The sequence below is a fragment of the Microtus pennsylvanicus genome, chromosome 2, assembly GCF_037038515.1.
Source record: "Microtus pennsylvanicus isolate mMicPen1 chromosome 2, mMicPen1.hap1, whole genome shotgun sequence".
In the NCBI taxonomy this organism is placed as follows: domain Eukaryota; kingdom Metazoa; phylum Chordata; class Mammalia; order Rodentia; family Cricetidae; genus Microtus; species Microtus pennsylvanicus.
Window position 1 is genome coordinate 65,748,829 of NC_134580.1, and position 19,187 is coordinate 65,768,015.

The 19,187-nt window shown below is 40.6% G+C and overlaps 1 protein-coding gene across 4 annotated transcripts in view; it reads right to left on the reverse strand.

Moving 5' to 3' along the window:
- The window catches only part of Cpq (carboxypeptidase Q), a 361,963-nt gene that overhangs the window by 51,358 nt on the left and 291,418 nt on the right, over window positions 1–19,187 (reverse strand). For all 4 annotated transcript variants that reach the window (XM_075961232.1, XM_075961233.1, XM_075961234.1 and 1 more), the window contains one exon: window positions 16,430–16,631. In XM_075961232.1, the coding sequence (XP_075817347.1) occupies window positions 16,430–16,631 (202 nt within the window). The remainder of the gene's footprint in view (window positions 1–16,429; window positions 16,632–19,187) is intronic.

Genomic DNA, 19,187 nt, shown 5'->3' on the forward strand with positions numbered 1-19,187 from the left:
GAAATTGAAAAAGAATTTGTTGCAAGAAAAGATATTTTAAAAAATAAGAAAATATTCTTTCACTCATAGATAGTGTAATCAACCTACTCTGTAAATTTTAGTGGTGCCAAAGAACTCGTATTTAGACCATCTCAGATATAAAGCTGCTGTTTATTGAGAAAATCATCTCAAATCTAAAGCTGGTGTTTATTGTTTGATATGGGCAGTTTTGTGCTACTTCATCTCTTGCTCTGAATATTTGAATAGACTGGCTTCTTTAGTCATCATGTTTTTATTTCCCATGCAAAATAATGTTTATTCTGGAAATAATCATCGGAGAGTTGGTAATAAACTTAAATGCTCAAAGAGGTATAGAGAAGTAATCTCACCCCATTTCTAGATCGTAGAAAAGATACTTAGGTATTTTACAGGCTCCTTGTCCATAAGGAACACATGTCAGTGCGTGTTGTATGATTTAGAATTAGATGCCGGTTGGGAGAGTCAGTTGAGTCTTATTCAGTGTTGTTGGCTTTTACACCTTCATGCATACGCCCTTACCCCAACTCCCTTTAGCTTATAATCAATTCTTTTGGACTGACTGGGAGCTAATTTCAGAGCGAGTAATAGGAATCCTTAATTCAAGTTTCTTCTTAATTGCTTTCTTTTGTGAAGTGTTGCATTATGGCGAAGTGAGTCAGGCTTCTGGCTTAAATCAGGCCACTGAACTGAAGACCAGTGGTGGCTCAGAGGGGGTGCCAGCTTCCCCAGCACTCTGTTTTATAGCGACAAAGTAAGTGTTCTGAAGACCAGCAAATACGAACAAGGCAAATACATGTTTTGAGATGGTTCACAGAACAGTCAAACTGCCTGGTCACACTCTCTACTGGTTCTAAGCACATGAGAACATGTTCAGAGGAAGGCCTCTTCAAATTTTTAAAAATACAAAACACCTCAGCACTCCCAAGCTTCTTCCTGAATATCAGCTGCATAGAGTGAAACTGACTTGCAAATACATCGTCACTTGTAAAATGCATCCCATTCTCACAAGAGCTCTGTGAAATACTATTGACCTCATTTTTCAGACTAGGGAATCGCAGCTCCAAGAGGTGAAGTAAGATGTCTGAAGCCGTCTGCCAGAAAGGGATGAGCTTTGTTCCTCCAACGCGACCCTGTTGCCTGTGCACTGTGAGGGGTAGGAAAGTGGTTGCCTAGTTTAGGTGTTCAGGCATGTCTTTGGGCCCTTCGTGGTTGTTTTTCCTCTCTGCTTTCTCTTGAGAAGCATGCACAGCACACATGGACAGTGTTGCCACAAAACCCCTCTAATTTTACACCTATGGTGCTAAGAGGAGACGGGAGCAGGAGAGGGATTTCAACAGTGGATGAAAAGTTGACCATTGCATTCATCTACAGAGGAGCCACTCATCCCCATTCTTACAGCATTTCAGAATCCCCTGGCAATTTTCTAAACCAAGTGTAGTTTGGCCTCTCTCCATAACTCCAAGTGTGCACGAACACATGTGTGAATGCCTGTAGTGTACTTTTCCCTTCTGGTCTAAGTCCTGCATTAAATCTTTAAGGATAGAAATTAAATTTTATGTGTGGTATTGGAGTAAATTGATCTTACATGTTAAATCTGACTTCTCTGCTTACTACCTTTTTAGATTTGCACAAAGGAAACTCTCTGAGCCCCAGTGACTTGATCTGAAAATTGGTTAAAGAATAATACTTTAGTCGGGCGGTGGTGGCACATGCCTTTAATCCCAGCACTCGGGAGGCAGAGGCAGGGCGGATCTCTGTGAGTTCGAGGCCAGCCTGGTCTACAAGAGCTAGTTCCAGGACAGGAACCAAAAAGCTACGGAGAAACCCTGACTCAAAAAATCAAAAAAAAAAAAAGAATAATACTCTATATTTCAGAATGATCTCGTGAAATTCTATGAAATGACGTATGTAAAACATCGAGCATAATATCTGACTCTTTTCCTCCCTCCCTTCCTCCCTCCCTCCCTTCCTCCCTCCCTCCCTCCCCCCTCTCTCTCTTTTAAATAAATGACATGATGATGAAATGGTTGGAGCAAGGAAATAGTATTGTGAAGATCCAGCTGACTCTAGATCCAAAGTCATTGTAAACTTCATATTGACTCATATATGTAATCTCTTTCCAATGCCATAAATAAATAAATAAATAAACCATCTTAACTCAAGAAATCAGCAATTCCAGATACAAAACCAAAACCAGTATTCAAAATATATAGACACCACAAGTTAACAGGATGTTTTTACACCGCTGGATGAACTATACCAAAGAACAAAGGGACCCGAATTGTTTTCTGCTGTGGGACAATGGTTTTACCCTGTAAAGATTTGTTTTTTTGTACTTGTTTAATAAAATGCTGATTATCCAGTAGCCAGGCAGGAAGTAGAGGTAGGGCAATGAGACAGGAGATTTCTGGGAAGAGGAAAGCTCAGTCTGCAACTGTCACCCAGACACAGAAAAAGCAAGGTGCCTCACAGAAAAGATACCAAGCCACATGGCTAACACAGACAAGAATTATGGGCTAATATAAGTTGTAAGAGTTAATAAGAAGCCTGAGCTACTAGGCCAATCAGTTTATAAGTAGACCTCTGTGTGCTTTGTTAGGACTGAACAGCTGCAGGACCAGGTGGAACAGAAACCTCTGTTAACAGTTTTCCATATTTATTATGCTGCTGTCTTTGTTATTATTTTTCTGAGATCTCATGTGTGAATTTGGGACAAAGCAGTGATTATGGTGTTTGATTGAACATGATGATTTGGGAAAGAGACAAAGGAAATCCAGATGTAAAAGCAGCAAGATTAAGTATGGCCTTGTAGTCTTGAACTTAAATTGAAAGATGTATTACTAATAGAATTTCTCTTTTGAGAAAAAAAAAGATTCATTGTCTGGCTTAGAGACAAGTCTTAAAAGACTTAGAGACAACAGCCATTCTTGGTAGCAACAATACACACAAAACTCAGTCTGGGCCCGAAATAACATGACCTTGTAAAAGTAGTGGGACTTATTGAAGAAATGGTTGATACCAGATCTGGTTCAAGAAATGCACATGATAGCCTGGGATAACTGTAAAATTATGGAGCTGGAATGTTCCTAGTAATTGTGAGGCTCATGCTCAAAGCTCTCAGGAGGCAAAGAGGCTTCTACTGTTCAAATATGGGACAGTTCCAGGCATCAGTAAAGTGACATTCTGTTAGTTTTACTGTCACAACAGAATGAAACATAGCAAATGTCTTGAAACTCACCAGTTATTAATGATACAAAATGAGTAAGTTTATCATCATTGGAAGACACTAGGGAATAAACTGACGGGTATTAAAATATGTAAATAAAGGAAAGAATGAATGACAAATCCATTCTTTCTTATAAACAGTATCTCAGGGTTACCAAAGGAAAAGGCCATTTTTATAGAAGTATGTCAAATAATTAACAAGGAATGATAGAACTAAAATACAATATTTAGATTATGCTCTAATAAAATGTATATGGGATATAAGTATTTTTGAGAGAAAATGTAAATGAGGATCTATCTTTTATCTATCTATCATCTATCTATCTATCTATCTATCTATCTATCTATCTATCTATCTATCATCTATCTATCATCTATCTATCTATCTATCTATCTATCTATCTATCTATCTATCTATCTATCCATCTATCAATATCATCTATCTATCTATCTATCTATCTATCTATCTATCTATCTATCTATCTATCATCTATCTATCTATCTGAGAGTATCATATATCTGTATAGAGATACTGGGAAGAGGGAGAGAGAGGGTATCAGATGTTCCTTTTTCTTTTTATTGAGAAAAAAAATTTCTGCCTCCTCCCAGCCTCCCACTCCTCCCCCCCAACTCCTCTCCCCTTCCCCCCATTCCTCTCCCTCTCCCCCCACGCCTCTCCCCCTCCCTCTCAAGTCTGAAGAGCAGTCAGGGTTCCCTGCCCTGTGGAAAGTCCAAAGTCCTCCCCCTCCATCCTGGTCTAGGAGGGTGAACATCCAAACTGGCTAGGCTACCACAAAGCCAGAACATGAAGTAGGATCAAAACCCAGTGCCAATGTCCTTGGCTTCTCAGCAGCCCTCATTGTCCGCCATATTCAGAGAGTCCAGTTTTATCCCCTACTTTTTCAGTCACAGTCCAGCTGGCCTTAGTGAGCTCCCAATAGATCAGCCCCACTGTCTCCGTGGGTGGGTGCACCCCTCTTGGTCTTGACTTCCTTGCTCATCTTCTCTTTCCTTCTGTTCCTTTTAATGTGAGAAAGCAGAAGCACCTCATGCATCTATCTCACCATCTAGAATTAGACTCAAATTAGAACAAGGCACATGATTCAATGACCATTTTGCAAGAAATAAGAATAGAGGAGCAGTCAATAATGTCATGGCATTGGAATCAGGAAAAAAATCTCTGGGCTTCTGAAATGAATAAGTGAAAAAAAAGATCAGATAAAGGTAAAAAAATCTAAGAATTATAAGATCTCACAGGCATATCAGTCAGTTTTACTGTTTAGACCTTTTGAAATCTTGGTTCAAGCCAGAATATAGTTTTTATTCTTTTAATTTCAACTGAAGTGAATTTAATTAGAAAAGTCTGGAAACTAGCTATATAACTGAATATGATAGCAAGAAATCGTTCTAAAATATTTTAGATGGAAAATGGTATAGCTGCTATTGTTCTATATATGAGTCTTTATTTCTGAGAGATATAAATTATTTGCAATGAAGTGATGCTATGTTATAGATTTGTTTAAAAACAAGCTGCTGTAGAGGTTTAGTTATGGATGGAATGAACTAAGGACACCCATAAGTAAAACTGTCTCCAAGATGAGTTATAGATACATGGGATATATTGTGCTGTTTTTCTGCTTCCATATTTGTGCGATGTTTTCATGGTAACATATTGACAGTGGTGTAGACTGAACTCAGGGTTATGCACTATCAAGCAAACTAGCCTCTAGCACTTAGCTATATCTCCAGCCCTGCAATGGCATTTTTCTTATAAAGAATATCATTATTTACAATCATAGGATACAATAAAAAGTCAAACCAAATTTACATTCCTCACTGTAATATAAGGCGAGAAACCGAATCCATTGGCTTTCAGATAATTTTATACTTTTTTTTAAAATAAACTTAAATGTAGCTTTATTTAGTGTTTCATGATGAAGACATTTTTCTTATTTTTCTGATTATGTAAACCACAATTCAGTTGGTCTTCAGTTTTCAGGTCCTAGAGAGAAAAGGCCATTTCTTACTTTTGTATTCTCCGTAATTCATACATAGTACATCTATTTGAATGCAGTGATTACATAGGTCTTAAGCTTATGAGAAATTAACTTAATGAATTTTCAACTTTTCCATGGTAAGAAAGTGATATGCATTTCAAAGAAACTATACTTTGAAGTTTGATATTTTCCTCAGCAATGACCACTATATACCATCTTGAGATGCTGAATCCAAGCATTAGGAAGTCACAGTTCCGTTTAACCACATGGTCATAGGGGAAGTGACCCATGCAGTAGGGTTGTATGTTATAGGAACATGATGTTTGATAAGAAGGTTAGTGAATTATGCACTTGTGACTTACAATATTGTTACCTTATAGTGAGTTTACTGGTACATAAGTTCACTGTTGTGAATGTCATGGCCACTGTTATGTCAAATATAATGTACAACAAATTGAGAGTTGAATGTATAGGAAGGACATCCCATAAGAGTCAATCTTGAGACCATTAGAAGGGCATCTAAGGAAGCAAAGCCTTCCCAGGCTATGTTATTTGAAGGCATGGAAGATGACAGCTAGAGAAACAGACAGCATAGTGTTCATGGGTCATTCTGATGCACAAACTAGAACAATCCTATAACACTAAAAGCAAGTGTTTCTAACCCATTATTCTCCCTCAAGCTCCCATTTCACTACATAGTTCTCACACTGTCCCTTCTATTGAGCATGAGCTCCCTGGATTCATAACACTTTTCACCAAGCGGTCTCCTGCTGAAGACTTCTGTCCTTTTGGCATCATCCGTAAGAGTTTTTGACCTGAAACATGGCCTTTGTTCATCTGCCAGGACACATTCAATTGCTCTCACTGCCTACAACTTCCTGGATGAACTGCCCAGAGAAGCCTTTCTCCTGACTGCTCCCTGCAGGGATGCACCAGGAGTGCCCTTTTTTACTTCTGTCTACTCTAATGCTCTATAGCTCCTATCATCAAGGTCCAGCTCCCCCTTGCAGCATTTCCCTGTGTTCTATCCAAGGACATGGGTCACATGTGTTTCTTATTGGCACCTTGAACAAAATGCCCACCTTTTAATGTTATATAACTTTTCTTGTGTTTGGTTCATTTTCAGATCAATACATCTAATCATTAAACTTTTGTGCTCCAGGTAATATCGTGCACTGTGGGCACATAAAGAACAAAGAACTCTCTTAACCCTTCCCCAAGTCTAGTTAAGAAGAGAAAATACAAAGCACACTAAATTCGAAGTGAGTGTTTGCATTTTAGTTTTAAATAACCATTCCAGGCAATACTGAAAGATGCTTCATAAGTCAGTATGTGACAAACTGAACCATCCCTGCAGCATAGAAAGCCCCTCTTCACATAATCTGCAATCATGCTGGGAGGCTTGGGGACCATGGGGCTGGGCACAAGGAGGTTTCTGATGGACTTGGAGCAAATCTGCTCTAAAGGAGAAGAATATAAGAAGATCATTTATTCTGAACTCAATGAGCAACTTGAAGTATTGAAGTGGGTGCTGAACAAATCAACATACAAAACAGTAGTCAATGAATGGTAATGCAACAGTTCTGACTCACCCAAGCTAAAGAGGTCAAAGGTAGCCACCAACTAAACTTATGCTTATAACCCTACTGTTGTACAATATTTTTATTTCTATTTTATATTGTAAATTTTATTTTTTACCATTTTTAATTTTTTTAATCATAAGCTCCGGTGAGCCAACTGGACCTATTTAAATGGATCAGACTTGCCCAGAATAAGTATCATTTAATTCTTCCCTTATCATTCCTGGTCTTGGGAACCCTGGGGAAATTCCCTCTTCCACCTGCCCCCTCCGCAAAAGCCCCTCTATTTTCTATCTTGGGACTATCCTCCCTTAATCACCGGTGTCTAAATTTTTTCCCAGACATAATTTTCTGCCTTTCTAGCATCTTGTGAGGTCTAAGCTGCCAACAAGCCAGTTCCACAGAGCCCAGGAAAAACACAAAAATAATCAGTCACCCCAGGATGTGGTCAAGCATCTCAACTCTCTGATGTCCAAAAAATCACCAGGAAGCAGTGAGAGGCCTTACAATGCCCCGTTCCCACCCATTGAAGACCCCAAACTCCCCAAATTTTTATAATAAAAAAAAGGATGTAATGATTTCAACCATAAAAAAGGCTGATACTTCTGGGTCTAGGGGCCATGGTTGTGCAGACAAGCCCTCAGGTAGCAGTGCCTAATGGCTCCCTGGGATGTTAAAGGGCCCCGCATGACCCACATGAGGCATGGATTACATCATCCATGTATGACTCAGCTAAGCCCTTGCATGCATGCGTGAGCCCCATCATCTGTGTATGAAGTAGCCATGCCAACCCCCTGTGCACATGCGCTAGGCTGCTTTTAAAAGCTGGACTCGCCATCTTCCTCTCTCTCTCTGCACAATGACTTCCGCAGGCCTGTACACGCCCCTCTAATAAACTCCTTAGCAGGTTTGTTGCATGTTCCATGTTTCCTCCTCACTCGCACCAGGTAATTGCAGTTCCTCACTGAAAAACAGCGATATAAATTATAGAGATTCTCTCTTCCATGACCGGACAATGTGGAAAATATGCTGCTCTGAATGACCACAACATGCCAAGGAGGGTGGGGTGGAACATGTGAAGGACTAAGATACTTGGTGTGGCTGGAAAACTAAATTGAGCACTTCATTGGGCTGGGGAAGGAGCTCAAAGCGTTTGGTTTGACTTGTGCAAGTCCCTGTGTTTCATCCCAATGCTGCAAAGGTGGGGGAAAAAAAAACAAGTAAAGGCAAAAGCTCCCTGTAAGCACTTACTCTAGGTTTCTTGGTAACTGCCCTTCTGACTTGGATCTTCTGCTTTATTTTCCAGATAAAAACATCTTGATTGTTAGGTAGATTTTCAAGTTAGAAAGTTTACAATGGAGTCAGCTGATTAGGGGGAGGGGAGCTCAGAAAGCAGCTGAGCTTGGTTGAAGGTAGCCGGGGAATGAGTGAGTTCTGTTGAAGCAAACTCAACGGTGAGAGGGGGAGCTGAGGAAGAGGCTTTAGGAACTAGGAACAATTTATAGTGAACAGAGCTTGAACTGTGTTGGCACGGTCTGGACTGTGTTGAGTTTGGGGCTGTGATGCCAGTCTGTAAGGGAGGGTTCAGAGGGGGAGAAACACTCTTAGGTCACTGTCTACACTTTACAGATGTGCTAACCAAGGATCACTTACTAGACAGTGTATCTTTGTCTCTGACCCCCTATGCCACACAGGAGATGACCAGGCAGGATGCCGAGGAACAAACGAGCAAACTTCAGAAAGGAAACCATATCTTTCACCCATATAGTTAGAGGCTGTGAAGTAGAACACACACATAAGACCTGTAATTTTTTCCAGAACACTGTACAATAAGGAAACTCATTAGAAAAAGTTGTGTCTTAAATCCTGTAGCAGAAGAAGTTTAATGGGAGAGATGGAACAAGAGGAGCCTCATTCTCATAGGCCACACTGTGTACTAGAAGGGATGATTATAAAAATGTTCACTGTGTACTAGAAGGCATGTTTATAGACATGTTCACTGTGTACTAAAAGGCATGATTATAACATCTGCATTGTGTACTAGAAGGCGTGTTTACAACATCTGCACTGTGTACTAGCAACCATGTTTATAAACATCTGCACTGTGTACTAGAAGGCGTGTTTATAAACATCTGCACTGTGTACTAGAAGGCGTGTTTATAAACATCTGCACTGTGTACTAGAAGGCGTGTTTACAACATCTGCACTGTGTACTAGAAGGCGTGTTTACAACATCTGCACTGTGTACTAAAAGGCGTGTTTATAAACATCTGCACTGTGTACTAGAAGGCGTGTTTACAACATCTGCACTGTGTACTAGAAGGCGTGTTTACAACATCTGCACTGTGTACTAGAAGGCGTGTTTACAACATCTGCACTGTGTACTAGCAACCATGTTTATAAACATCTGCACTGTGTACTAGAAGGCGTGTTTACAACATCTGCACTGTGTACTAGAAGGCGTGTTTACAACATCTGCACTGTGTACTGGAAGGCGTGTTTACAACATCTGCACTGTGTACTAGAAGGCGTGTTTACAACATCTGCACTGTGTACTAGAAGGCGTGTTTATAAACATCTGCACTGTGTACTAGCAACCATGTTTATAAACATCTGCACTGGGTACTAGAAGGCGTGTTTACAACATCTGCACTGTGTACTAGAAGGCGTGTGTACAACATCTGCACTGTGTACTAGAAGGCGTGTTTACGACATCTGCACTGTGTACTAGAAGGCGTGTTTACAACATCTGCACTGTGTAATAGCAACCATGTTTATAAACATCTGCACTGGGTACTAGAAGGCGTGTTTACAACATCTGCACTGTGTACTAGAAGGCGTGTTTACAACATCTGCACTGTGTACTGGAAGGCGTGTTTACAACATCTGCACTGTGTACTAGAAGGCGTGTTTACAACATCTGCACTGTGTACTAGAAGGCGTGTTTATAAACATCTGCACTGTGTACTAGAAGGCGTGTTTACAACATCTGCACTGTGTACTAGAAGGCGTGTTTACAACATCTGCACTGTGTACTAGAAGGCGTGTTTACAACATCTGCACTGTGTACTAGCAACCATGTTTATAAACATCTGCACTGTGTACTAGAAGGCGTGTTTATAACATCTGCACTGTGTACTAGAAGGCGTGTTTACAACATCTGCACTGTGTACTAGAAGGCGTGTTTACAACATCTGCACTGTGTACTAGAAGGCGTGTTTACAACATCTGCACTGTGTACTAGAAGGCGTGTTTACAACATCTGCACTGTGTACTAGAAGGCGTGTTTACAACATCTGCACTGTGTACTAGCAACCATGTTTATAAACATCTGCACTGGGTACTAGAAGGCGTGTTTACAACATCTGCACTGTGTACTAGAAGGCGTGTTTACAACATCTGCACTGTGTACTAGCAACCATGTTTATAAACATCTGCACTGGGTACTAGAAGGCGTGTTTACAACATCTGCACTGTGTACTAGAAGGCGTGTTTACAACATCTGCACTGTGTACTGGAAGGCGTGTTTACAACATCTGCACTGTGTACTAGAAGGCGTGTTTACAACATCTGCACTGTGTACTAGAAGGCGTGTTTATAAACATCTGCACTGTGTACTAGAAGGCGTGTTTACAACATCTGCACTGTGTACTAGAAGGCGTGTTTACAACATCTGCACTGTGTACTAGAAGGCGTGTTTACAACATCTGCACTGTGTACTAGAAGGCGTGTTTACAACATCTGCACTGTGTACTAGAAGGCGTGTTTACAACATCTGCACTGTGTACTAGCAACCATGTTTATAAACATCTGCACTGTGTACTAGAAGGCGTGTTTATAACATCTGCACTGTGTACTAGAAGGCGTGTTTACAACATCTGCACTGTGTACTAGAAGGCGTGTTTACAACATCTGCACTGTGTACTAGAAGGCGTGTTTACAACATCTGCACTGTGTACTAGAAGGCGTGTTTATAAACATCTGCACTGTGTACTAGCAACCATGTTTATAAACATCTGCACTGTGTACTAGAAGGCGTGTTTATAAACATCTGCACTGTGTACTAGAAGGCGTGTTTATAAACATCTGCACTGTGTACTAGAAGGCGTGTTTATAAACATCTGCACTGTGTACTAGAAGGCGTGTTTATAAACATCTGCACTGGGTACTAGAAGGCGTGTTTATAACATCTGCACTGTGTACTAGAAGGCGTGTTTACAACATCTGCACTGTGTACTGGAAGGCGTGTTTACAACATCTGCACTGTGTACTAGCAACCATGTTTATAAACATCTGCACTGTGTACTAGAAGGCGTGTTTATAACATCTGCACTGTGTACTAGAAGGCGTGTTTACAACATCTGCACTGTGTACTAGAAGGCGTGTTTACAACATCTGCACTGTGTACTAGAAGGCGTGTGTACAACATCTGCACTGTGTACTAGAAGATGTGTTTACAACATCTGCACTGTGTAGTAGAAGGCGTGTTTACAACATCTGCACTGTGTACTAGAAGGCGTGTTTATAAACATCTGCACTGTGTACTAGCAACCATGTTTATAAACATCTGCACTGTGTACTAGAAGGCGTGTTTATAAACATCTGCACTGTGTACTAGAAGGCGTGTTTATAAACATCTGCACTGTGTACTAGAAGGCGTGTTTATAAACATCTGCACTGTGTACTAGAAGGCGTGTTTATAAACATCTGCACTGTGTACTAGAAGGCGTGTTTACAACATCTGCACTGTGTACTAGCAACCATGTTTATAAACATCTGCACTGTGTACTAGAAGGCGTGTTTATAAACATCTGCACTGTGTACTAGAAGGCGTGTTTATAAACATCTGCACTGTGTACTAGAAGGTGTGTTTATAACATCTGCACTGTGTACTAGAAGGCGTGTTTATAACATCTGCACTGTGTACTAGAAGGCGTGTTTACAACATCTGCACTGTGTACTAGAAGGCGTGTTTACAACATCTGCACTGTGTACTAGAAGGCTTGTTTACAACATCTGCACTGGGTACTAGAAGGCGTGTTTACAACATCTGCACTGTGTACTAGAAGGCGTGTTTATAAACATCTGCACTGGGTACTAGAAGGCGTGTTTATAAACATCTGCACTGTGTACTAGCAACCATGTTTATAACATCTGCACTGTGTACTAGAAGGCGTGTTTACAACATCTGCACTGTGTACTAGAAGGCGTGTTTACAACATCTGCACTGTGTACTAGAAGGCGTGTTTATAAACATCTGCACTGTGTACTAGAAGGCGTGTTTATAAACATCTGCACTGTGTACTAGAAGGCGTGTGCACAACATCTGCACTGTGTACTAGAAGGCGTGTTTACAACATCTGCACTGTGTACTAGAAGGCGTGTTTACAACATCTGCACTGTGTACTAGCAACCATGTTTATAAACATCTGCACTGTGTACTAGAAGGCGTGTTTATAAACATCTGCACTGTGTACTAGAAGGCGTGTTTATAAACATCTGCACTGTGTACTAGAAGGCGTGTTTACAACATCTGCACTGTGTACTAGAAGGCGTGTTTACAACATCTGCACTGTGTACTAGAAGGCGTGTTTACAACATCTGCACTGTGTACTAGCAACCATGTTTATAAACATCTGCACTGTGTACTAGAAGGCGTGTTTATAAACATCTGCACTGGGTACTAGAAGGCGTGTTTACAACATCTCCCAGTTTCTTTCCATGTATGAGAAATCGGTCTACTTGTTTCAGGCTAATGCATCTATTTTCTTCTAATATTTTAAACTTTTGGGGACTGTTTTCTCAACATCTTTTATTTTCTCCATATCTTAATATAAGAGAGCAAAGATTTTCCAAGAAAATAATTATTTTCAGTATTTTAGTTTCTTCTCTCATGTCATAATGGCAAGAATTCAAATATTTTCCCAAATTAAACTAAAAGTTGTTGAAGATGTTTAAAAAAAATAGACTTGACCTTAAAGTTGAAGAAGAAATGATTCGTGACCATAGGAGGCCGAATGCACCCAAGCTCCTAATAACACCAAACAAGGCTGCATTTGCGGCTAAGGCACCAAGCTGTGGGTGAATACCAAAGTGCCACAGAAAACCAGAGAGCCACAAAGTGCTGTGAGCTGAGGAAGGATTTGTGAACACAGACTGTGCTGAAGGGCAGGGAAGAGCAGGGGTGTCGGTGGAGGCGCAGGGATAGTAGGGGTCTGAGATCTCAAGGGAAGAGCTTTAGAAGAAAAGTACACCCCAAACACTTTGTATTAAATCTCTTTCTCCCCAAAGTGTTATATTTCTGTTGTTAATTCATTGTCCTGTTGGATTGTAATTCATTACAGATTCATCTTGCTCAGCAGGACTTTCTCCTCTTCCAAAGATGACATTTTCATAAGCTGAACTACTTGTCTTCAATGATTAGTAAAAATCATGAATTCAACCTATGCTTTCAATAAGTATTTTTATCTATTAAGCATACATGAAACATTCAAGAAAAACTGAGGCCCAGCCACCAAGCAGTCACTACAGATTATGGATATTTAATGCAATAAGGGATCCTTAGTGTTTATTTGATCAGTAGAAGAAATGAGAGAAAAAGAAGAAATAGAGCTTTGATATGGATTAATGCAAGCATTGTTTAAATAGTTTGTTGTCTCTTGTTCTTAGGGCAGATGGGTATGAGGTGCCACTGCATATAAAATACAGACCACACATAAAACATATACTTTAATTTTCCTTCAGGTCAATTATGCTTGTTGTCTTTTTCAGAAGTTCTAGAATGATTCAATATCCCAAGTGTTACAGGGTGGGCAGTCCAGGAATAACCCAAATTTGAAACAACGAAAGATAACATAGGGCTGGCAAGATGATTCCATGAATAAAGGCACCTGCTACCAAGTCTGATGGCCTGAGTTCAGTCTCTGGTTCCCACAAGGTGGATGGAGAAAACCATTCCCAGCAAGTTGTCTTCTGATGTGTGCCTTGGTATACACGCACACATATACGCCCACACATGCAAACATACACACACGCAAACACACATGCAAACACACACACGCAAACACACACACACACATGCAAACACACACACACATGCAAACACACACACACACAGATGTAACAATATTTGTTTTAAAGAAAACTTCTATGGTATCAAGGGATAGGTATATCAACCCTTTGCTTCCACCTCACAATATTGTAAGAAAACAGCAAAAAATATAGGCAAACGTTCGCAGTCCTCCAAAATGAAATGCCGACTCTATAGAAAACCTGCTGACCTGGAGGCAAGAGGAGGAGAGCAAGGAATGTGAGGAGAAATATGCAGTTATTTACAATAACAAACTCCTTTCTCCCAGAGGTGAATTATTCCAGGCAGTAATAAACTGAAATCCTTTGCATAAGCAAAAACTGAATAGAACAAACACTTTAGACACTGCCCAGACGCCTCTGTGTTACTGCCTGCTGTGGGGAAAAGGCCAGCAGCCCAGACATCAAAATGGCCTGATCTCAGTTACTTCTCAAGTCATGTAATCTCTCCGAGCCAATTTCCCCATCTTTAAAATAAGGGTAACCATGCCAACGTCTAAAGGATGCTCTCAGATTAAAGGCAGTATTTTAAAAGAAACTTGACTGGGGGCTTCACGAATGGTGGGAGCCACAAGTGTAGCTTACTGACTCTACAACCAAAACAGGCACAGATTTCTCATTTCATCCTACTAGATGGAAAATTAAACCTGCCTTTGCTGAGGCCAAGAGGGATGGTACCTCATTGCCTTATATGATGGTAATCAATATTCCTGTTCATTTCATGCAGATCCATAGGTGGATACTAGACATGTGTAGGAGTAAGTGAAGGGCTCTTGTGGTCAGACAGAAAAACAAGGTGGTAGAACAGTCGGTATAAGGATTTTCCCCTCAATTCTGCTGTAGAGTTGCTTCCTTCTGTCCCTTTGGCCACTCCTGGTCCTTATCCAGTCTAACTTACTCTGACCCACTAGCCTTTTCCTCACAGCAGCTGACTTGGTGGTTCTCAATTAAAGACTTGCTGAGAGAATATAAAATTTGATCAAATGATCCTGTACCACTTGAAGCATAAGCATTTGTCCCTATCTTTGATATCCACAGACCGTATGTATAATGTTTTGGATATATCAAAGCATTGTACACCAATCTAAATGGAAATATGGATTTCCAAGAATTTCAAGCCTTTGTTAAAACACACATAGGGCAAATGTACTGAATTTGAATTTTCCTTTATAATAAAGGAAAGACTTATAATTTTTAGTTATGGATATTAGTGTAAATTTCCAAACCTAATATATGCCTTAAAAACCCACAATACCTCAAGAACAGGCTTTCTTTAAAATGTAAATCTTGTAGCTGTTGGTGAGATCTGTTTTGTAAGCAGGAAGCATGGTGGCAGAGGTGGACCTGGAGAGCCGGTTTTTGTACGTATAACACACAAGAGTTCTGGAAACAGTAATGCTAACTAGCTCCCAGGCCAGGTTCCCCACTTACATAACACAAATGCAGAACAATTTGCAGGTGGATCCACGGATATCCTTCTGGGTACGGATGTAATGGTATTGGAGGCACAATGTTGGCTCAGAAACAATACCAATAACTCTTTGCATGGCTGATCTTGGGCAGATTTGTGGATCAGCACAAATTTATGCTCTTGAAATCTGTTCCTATCACTGTTCCTATAACTCCCAGGTGTATTTGCATTTCATAATTTCATTCCTGTCCTTGGCTTAGCACAGAAGATTTACACCACAAATTACCAATCGGGGTAAGTCAGCTTATTGTATATGTGTGTGTGTGTGTGTGTGTGTGTGTGTGAGAGAGAGAGAGAGAGAGAGAGAGAGAGAGAGACAGAGAGAGAGACAGAGAGACAGAGAGACACAGAGAGACAGAGACAGAGACAGAGAGACACACACAGAGAGAGAGAGAGAGAGAGAGAGAGAGAGAGAGAGAGAGAGAGAGAGAGAGAGAGAGATGCATGTGCCACAGTGTTCCTGTCAAAGTCAGAGGATAAGCTATGAGAGCTGGTTCTCTCCTTTACCACCTGGGTCCTGGGAATCAAACTCATCTTGACGGCAGCTGCCTTTTTCTACTGAGCCATTTTGTCAGCCCTATCTCCAAACTCTTATCAGAAGGATCAAGGACCAACACAGTTATAAAGAAGCATTCCATCCTCAAAGAATGAATCTCTCATTGTAAAAGTTCAGATACCACAGTGTGTGGGTATAGCTTCATTAGAGTAAGTGAAGGTTCCCTAGTAGGGGCTAAGACAGAAGGGAGTTGGAAGCAGTGATTGCTTTCTACTTTAGTTCTCAAAGTTTGGTTGTGAAAACACAAAATCTATCCTTAAGAACAAATCAAAATAAACAGCAGATTCATAGGCTGAATTCTGCAATCGTTCACTGCAGATGGGGAAGCAAATGCAACATTATCCCAATTGTGAAAATACTCCTAGTCTACCTTAGTGGCAAAGACAGAGGATTTCCATGCATATCTGCCAGTAACCACTGTGACATTGAAACAGAGATTTTATTTTAAGTTGGTGACAGTGTAAAGCAACATCATCTTCACTTTTGGTCTTACCAGGCACTCCAGCTTGGATCCAGAAGTTAATATCTGTTCCTTCTCCATCACTAAAGACGTCGGTGATGTTGAGGGGCTGCAGCAGGCTCATGACCTCCTTCATGATAGCCCTGGCCTTGTCACTGCCGGTGAACTCCAGCCCCATGGGTAAGAAGGTTCCTGAGTCAGACTCCATCACCAGACTGTAGTTGGAAACATTGACCTAAATAAAATATAAAAGGGATAAGTGTTTGATTCCCATCTATTGCTTCTATGCTATCAAATAATTCATCTCCTCACATATTCTTGTCAAAACAATATTGTTCTTCCCTGATCAATATCTAGTCTGTGTATTTCCTGATGGTTCTAAGATGTACAGTTTCCCGTCCTGGGATTTGTCACACCTAAGAATTAACTGGAAAGTTACAAAAAATGTAACAGAGTGAATGCAATAAAATTGAACAATTATTTTTATAGCAACAATAGTTTTTGAACACTTTGCTTAAGGCACTTCTTACTAGAATGTGTTATGTTCTCTGCAGGAGAAGGAAAGTAACCATCAATCTTACCCAACTATGTACCTTGTGAGATAAATAATAGTTGCTCTAACAAGAATGCCCACAGGTGCAGTAGTGGCCCACTGTCCTGAGAATAACCAGCCACTTTATGATTGGATTTATGTCCCTCTCCAGAAGATGAAACCATGCTCCACGCCATTATCAGGCCAAGAACCTATGACTAGACAAGTCATAGCTCGTAGGGAAGAAACTTATACTATTATACTGTTAAACTAGCACAGTATTAGACTGACTTCTAATGACTTATTGCTATACCTATAGATTGATGCCTCTTTCGGTCCTCATCATAGAAGCTTCTATTTGTACTAGATAGTGATTAACACAGAGAGCAACAACAGGCCAGGAGCAGAAGACAGAAGATTCCAGAATCCTCAGTCCTAAACTGAATAATATACCACACCTCAGCCTCCCAAATCTTAGGGGTAATTGCCAAAGAAGGGGTAGGAAACCTGTAAGAGCAGAGGTGGTGGGCGACTTCAAGGAAACAGTGTCTTCCGGACAGAGCAGGGCAGCCGTACACAGGGACTCACAGCAGTTGTGACAGTGCGTACAAGCATACAAGACTTGTGCAAGCCCAAGTCAGATCAAATCCCAGCACAGATAAGGGAGGGAGGCACAAAATTCTACCCCTAGCTTTGGGGTGGTTGGCAATTGTTAGCTGCTGAGAGAGGAACCATCAGTTTTCTGTAAGAGTACAGCCCCCGGTAAGGTGACCATGCTTCCGTGGGAGGATGCAGCACACATTAGCCTAGCCGGGGACAAACTGAAGACACAAAGTCAGGCGCCATGGATCTGAGATGAGTTGTGGGAGGGGTGGATATGATCATAACGCACTCCACAAAATTCTAAAATAAGCAATCTGACTTTTAAAAAGTGAGATTAACAAAGCAGGATCCTTCTCATAGCTGTGCCTTCATTTAATTTTCAGCGAAAGGTCCACAGTACTCATAATAAATGCAGCTATCTTTGCTCTCAGCTGTGGCTACTGCCTTATGGTGCCATCGTTTGAATTAGTAATGTGCAGCGTATTTACATTTATACTCTATATTAGGGCTCATCTAACTGAATATTGCTGCAAAGGTAGGCATGTAATTTGGCAGCCTTAATATTTCTCTCTGTTCTACCTCTACCCTAAACACTGCAGGAAGAAGAAAAGCAAAACTATAATACATCCTATAAATGAAAATAGAATTGGGCAGTCTTGTATGTGAAGGTTCCCAAGTTGCAAAGCTTGTTGGGAGTGTGTGGTATGAGGACAACCCAGCTCTGCCTTCCGTTGCTTTGTGTCCCATCTCCAAATGGCCTCTTCCAATTTTCCAGTCACAAGTCTTAAAAATCAGAGATACAAATAGTACAGTCAAACAAATGAATAGGTTTTAATTTTTACTCGATCATAATACAAAGTCTACTCAGATAGAATTTATTCTCTGCTAATAAAGTAATTTAATTAAACACAGAGTGAAGTGAAAACAAAAATAATAACGTCTTGCTACACCATTTCCTTCCAATTAGGAATCAAAGCCTAAAATAATAAAATGTCCCTTCAATCCAAATAAAACAGGATGTGTACAGACATCAGCAAACCAGAATCCTGGCGAGGATAGAGATGTTTGATTCCCACTCATGTATGGTTCCATTAGCTGCGGCTAACTTGATAGCAGAGTGTTATTGTTTTCTACTCATATATAAACATGGCCATATGTTTCCTATAAAGAAGCAAGAAAACAAACCATCCACCATACATGACATCACTTCCCTCTAGTTATGGAGTCATCTAAGCGTTGAGATACCACTCTTCGCAAAGGAACCACTGAGGCTCAGGAATGTGAGTCACAAGCTTCAGATTACTCAGCAGGAGCAGCTCAGTGTAGGTGGGAAAAGCTGATCATGTTAGAGGCAGGGAGGAGAGCCATGCTCCATGTCACCCCTTCTCCGTGCACGCAGATAGATATTCCATGCTTGTTTACATAGCATAGGGAAAAGCCTATTTCTTGAGACAAAATGCTTGGTTGCTGAGATGACCAACTCTGATTTTAAAAGAAAAAAGACTAGAACACACAGAGGAAGCTCAAGGATAAGTTAGGATGTCATCTGTGACCTCACTTCTCTCTTAATAAAGCGGGGGCTATCTACTAGGAGCCGTAGAAATGATTGCTCGTTGCCATTCATTGTACAAAACCCAAGGCAGAGGAATGGTGCCT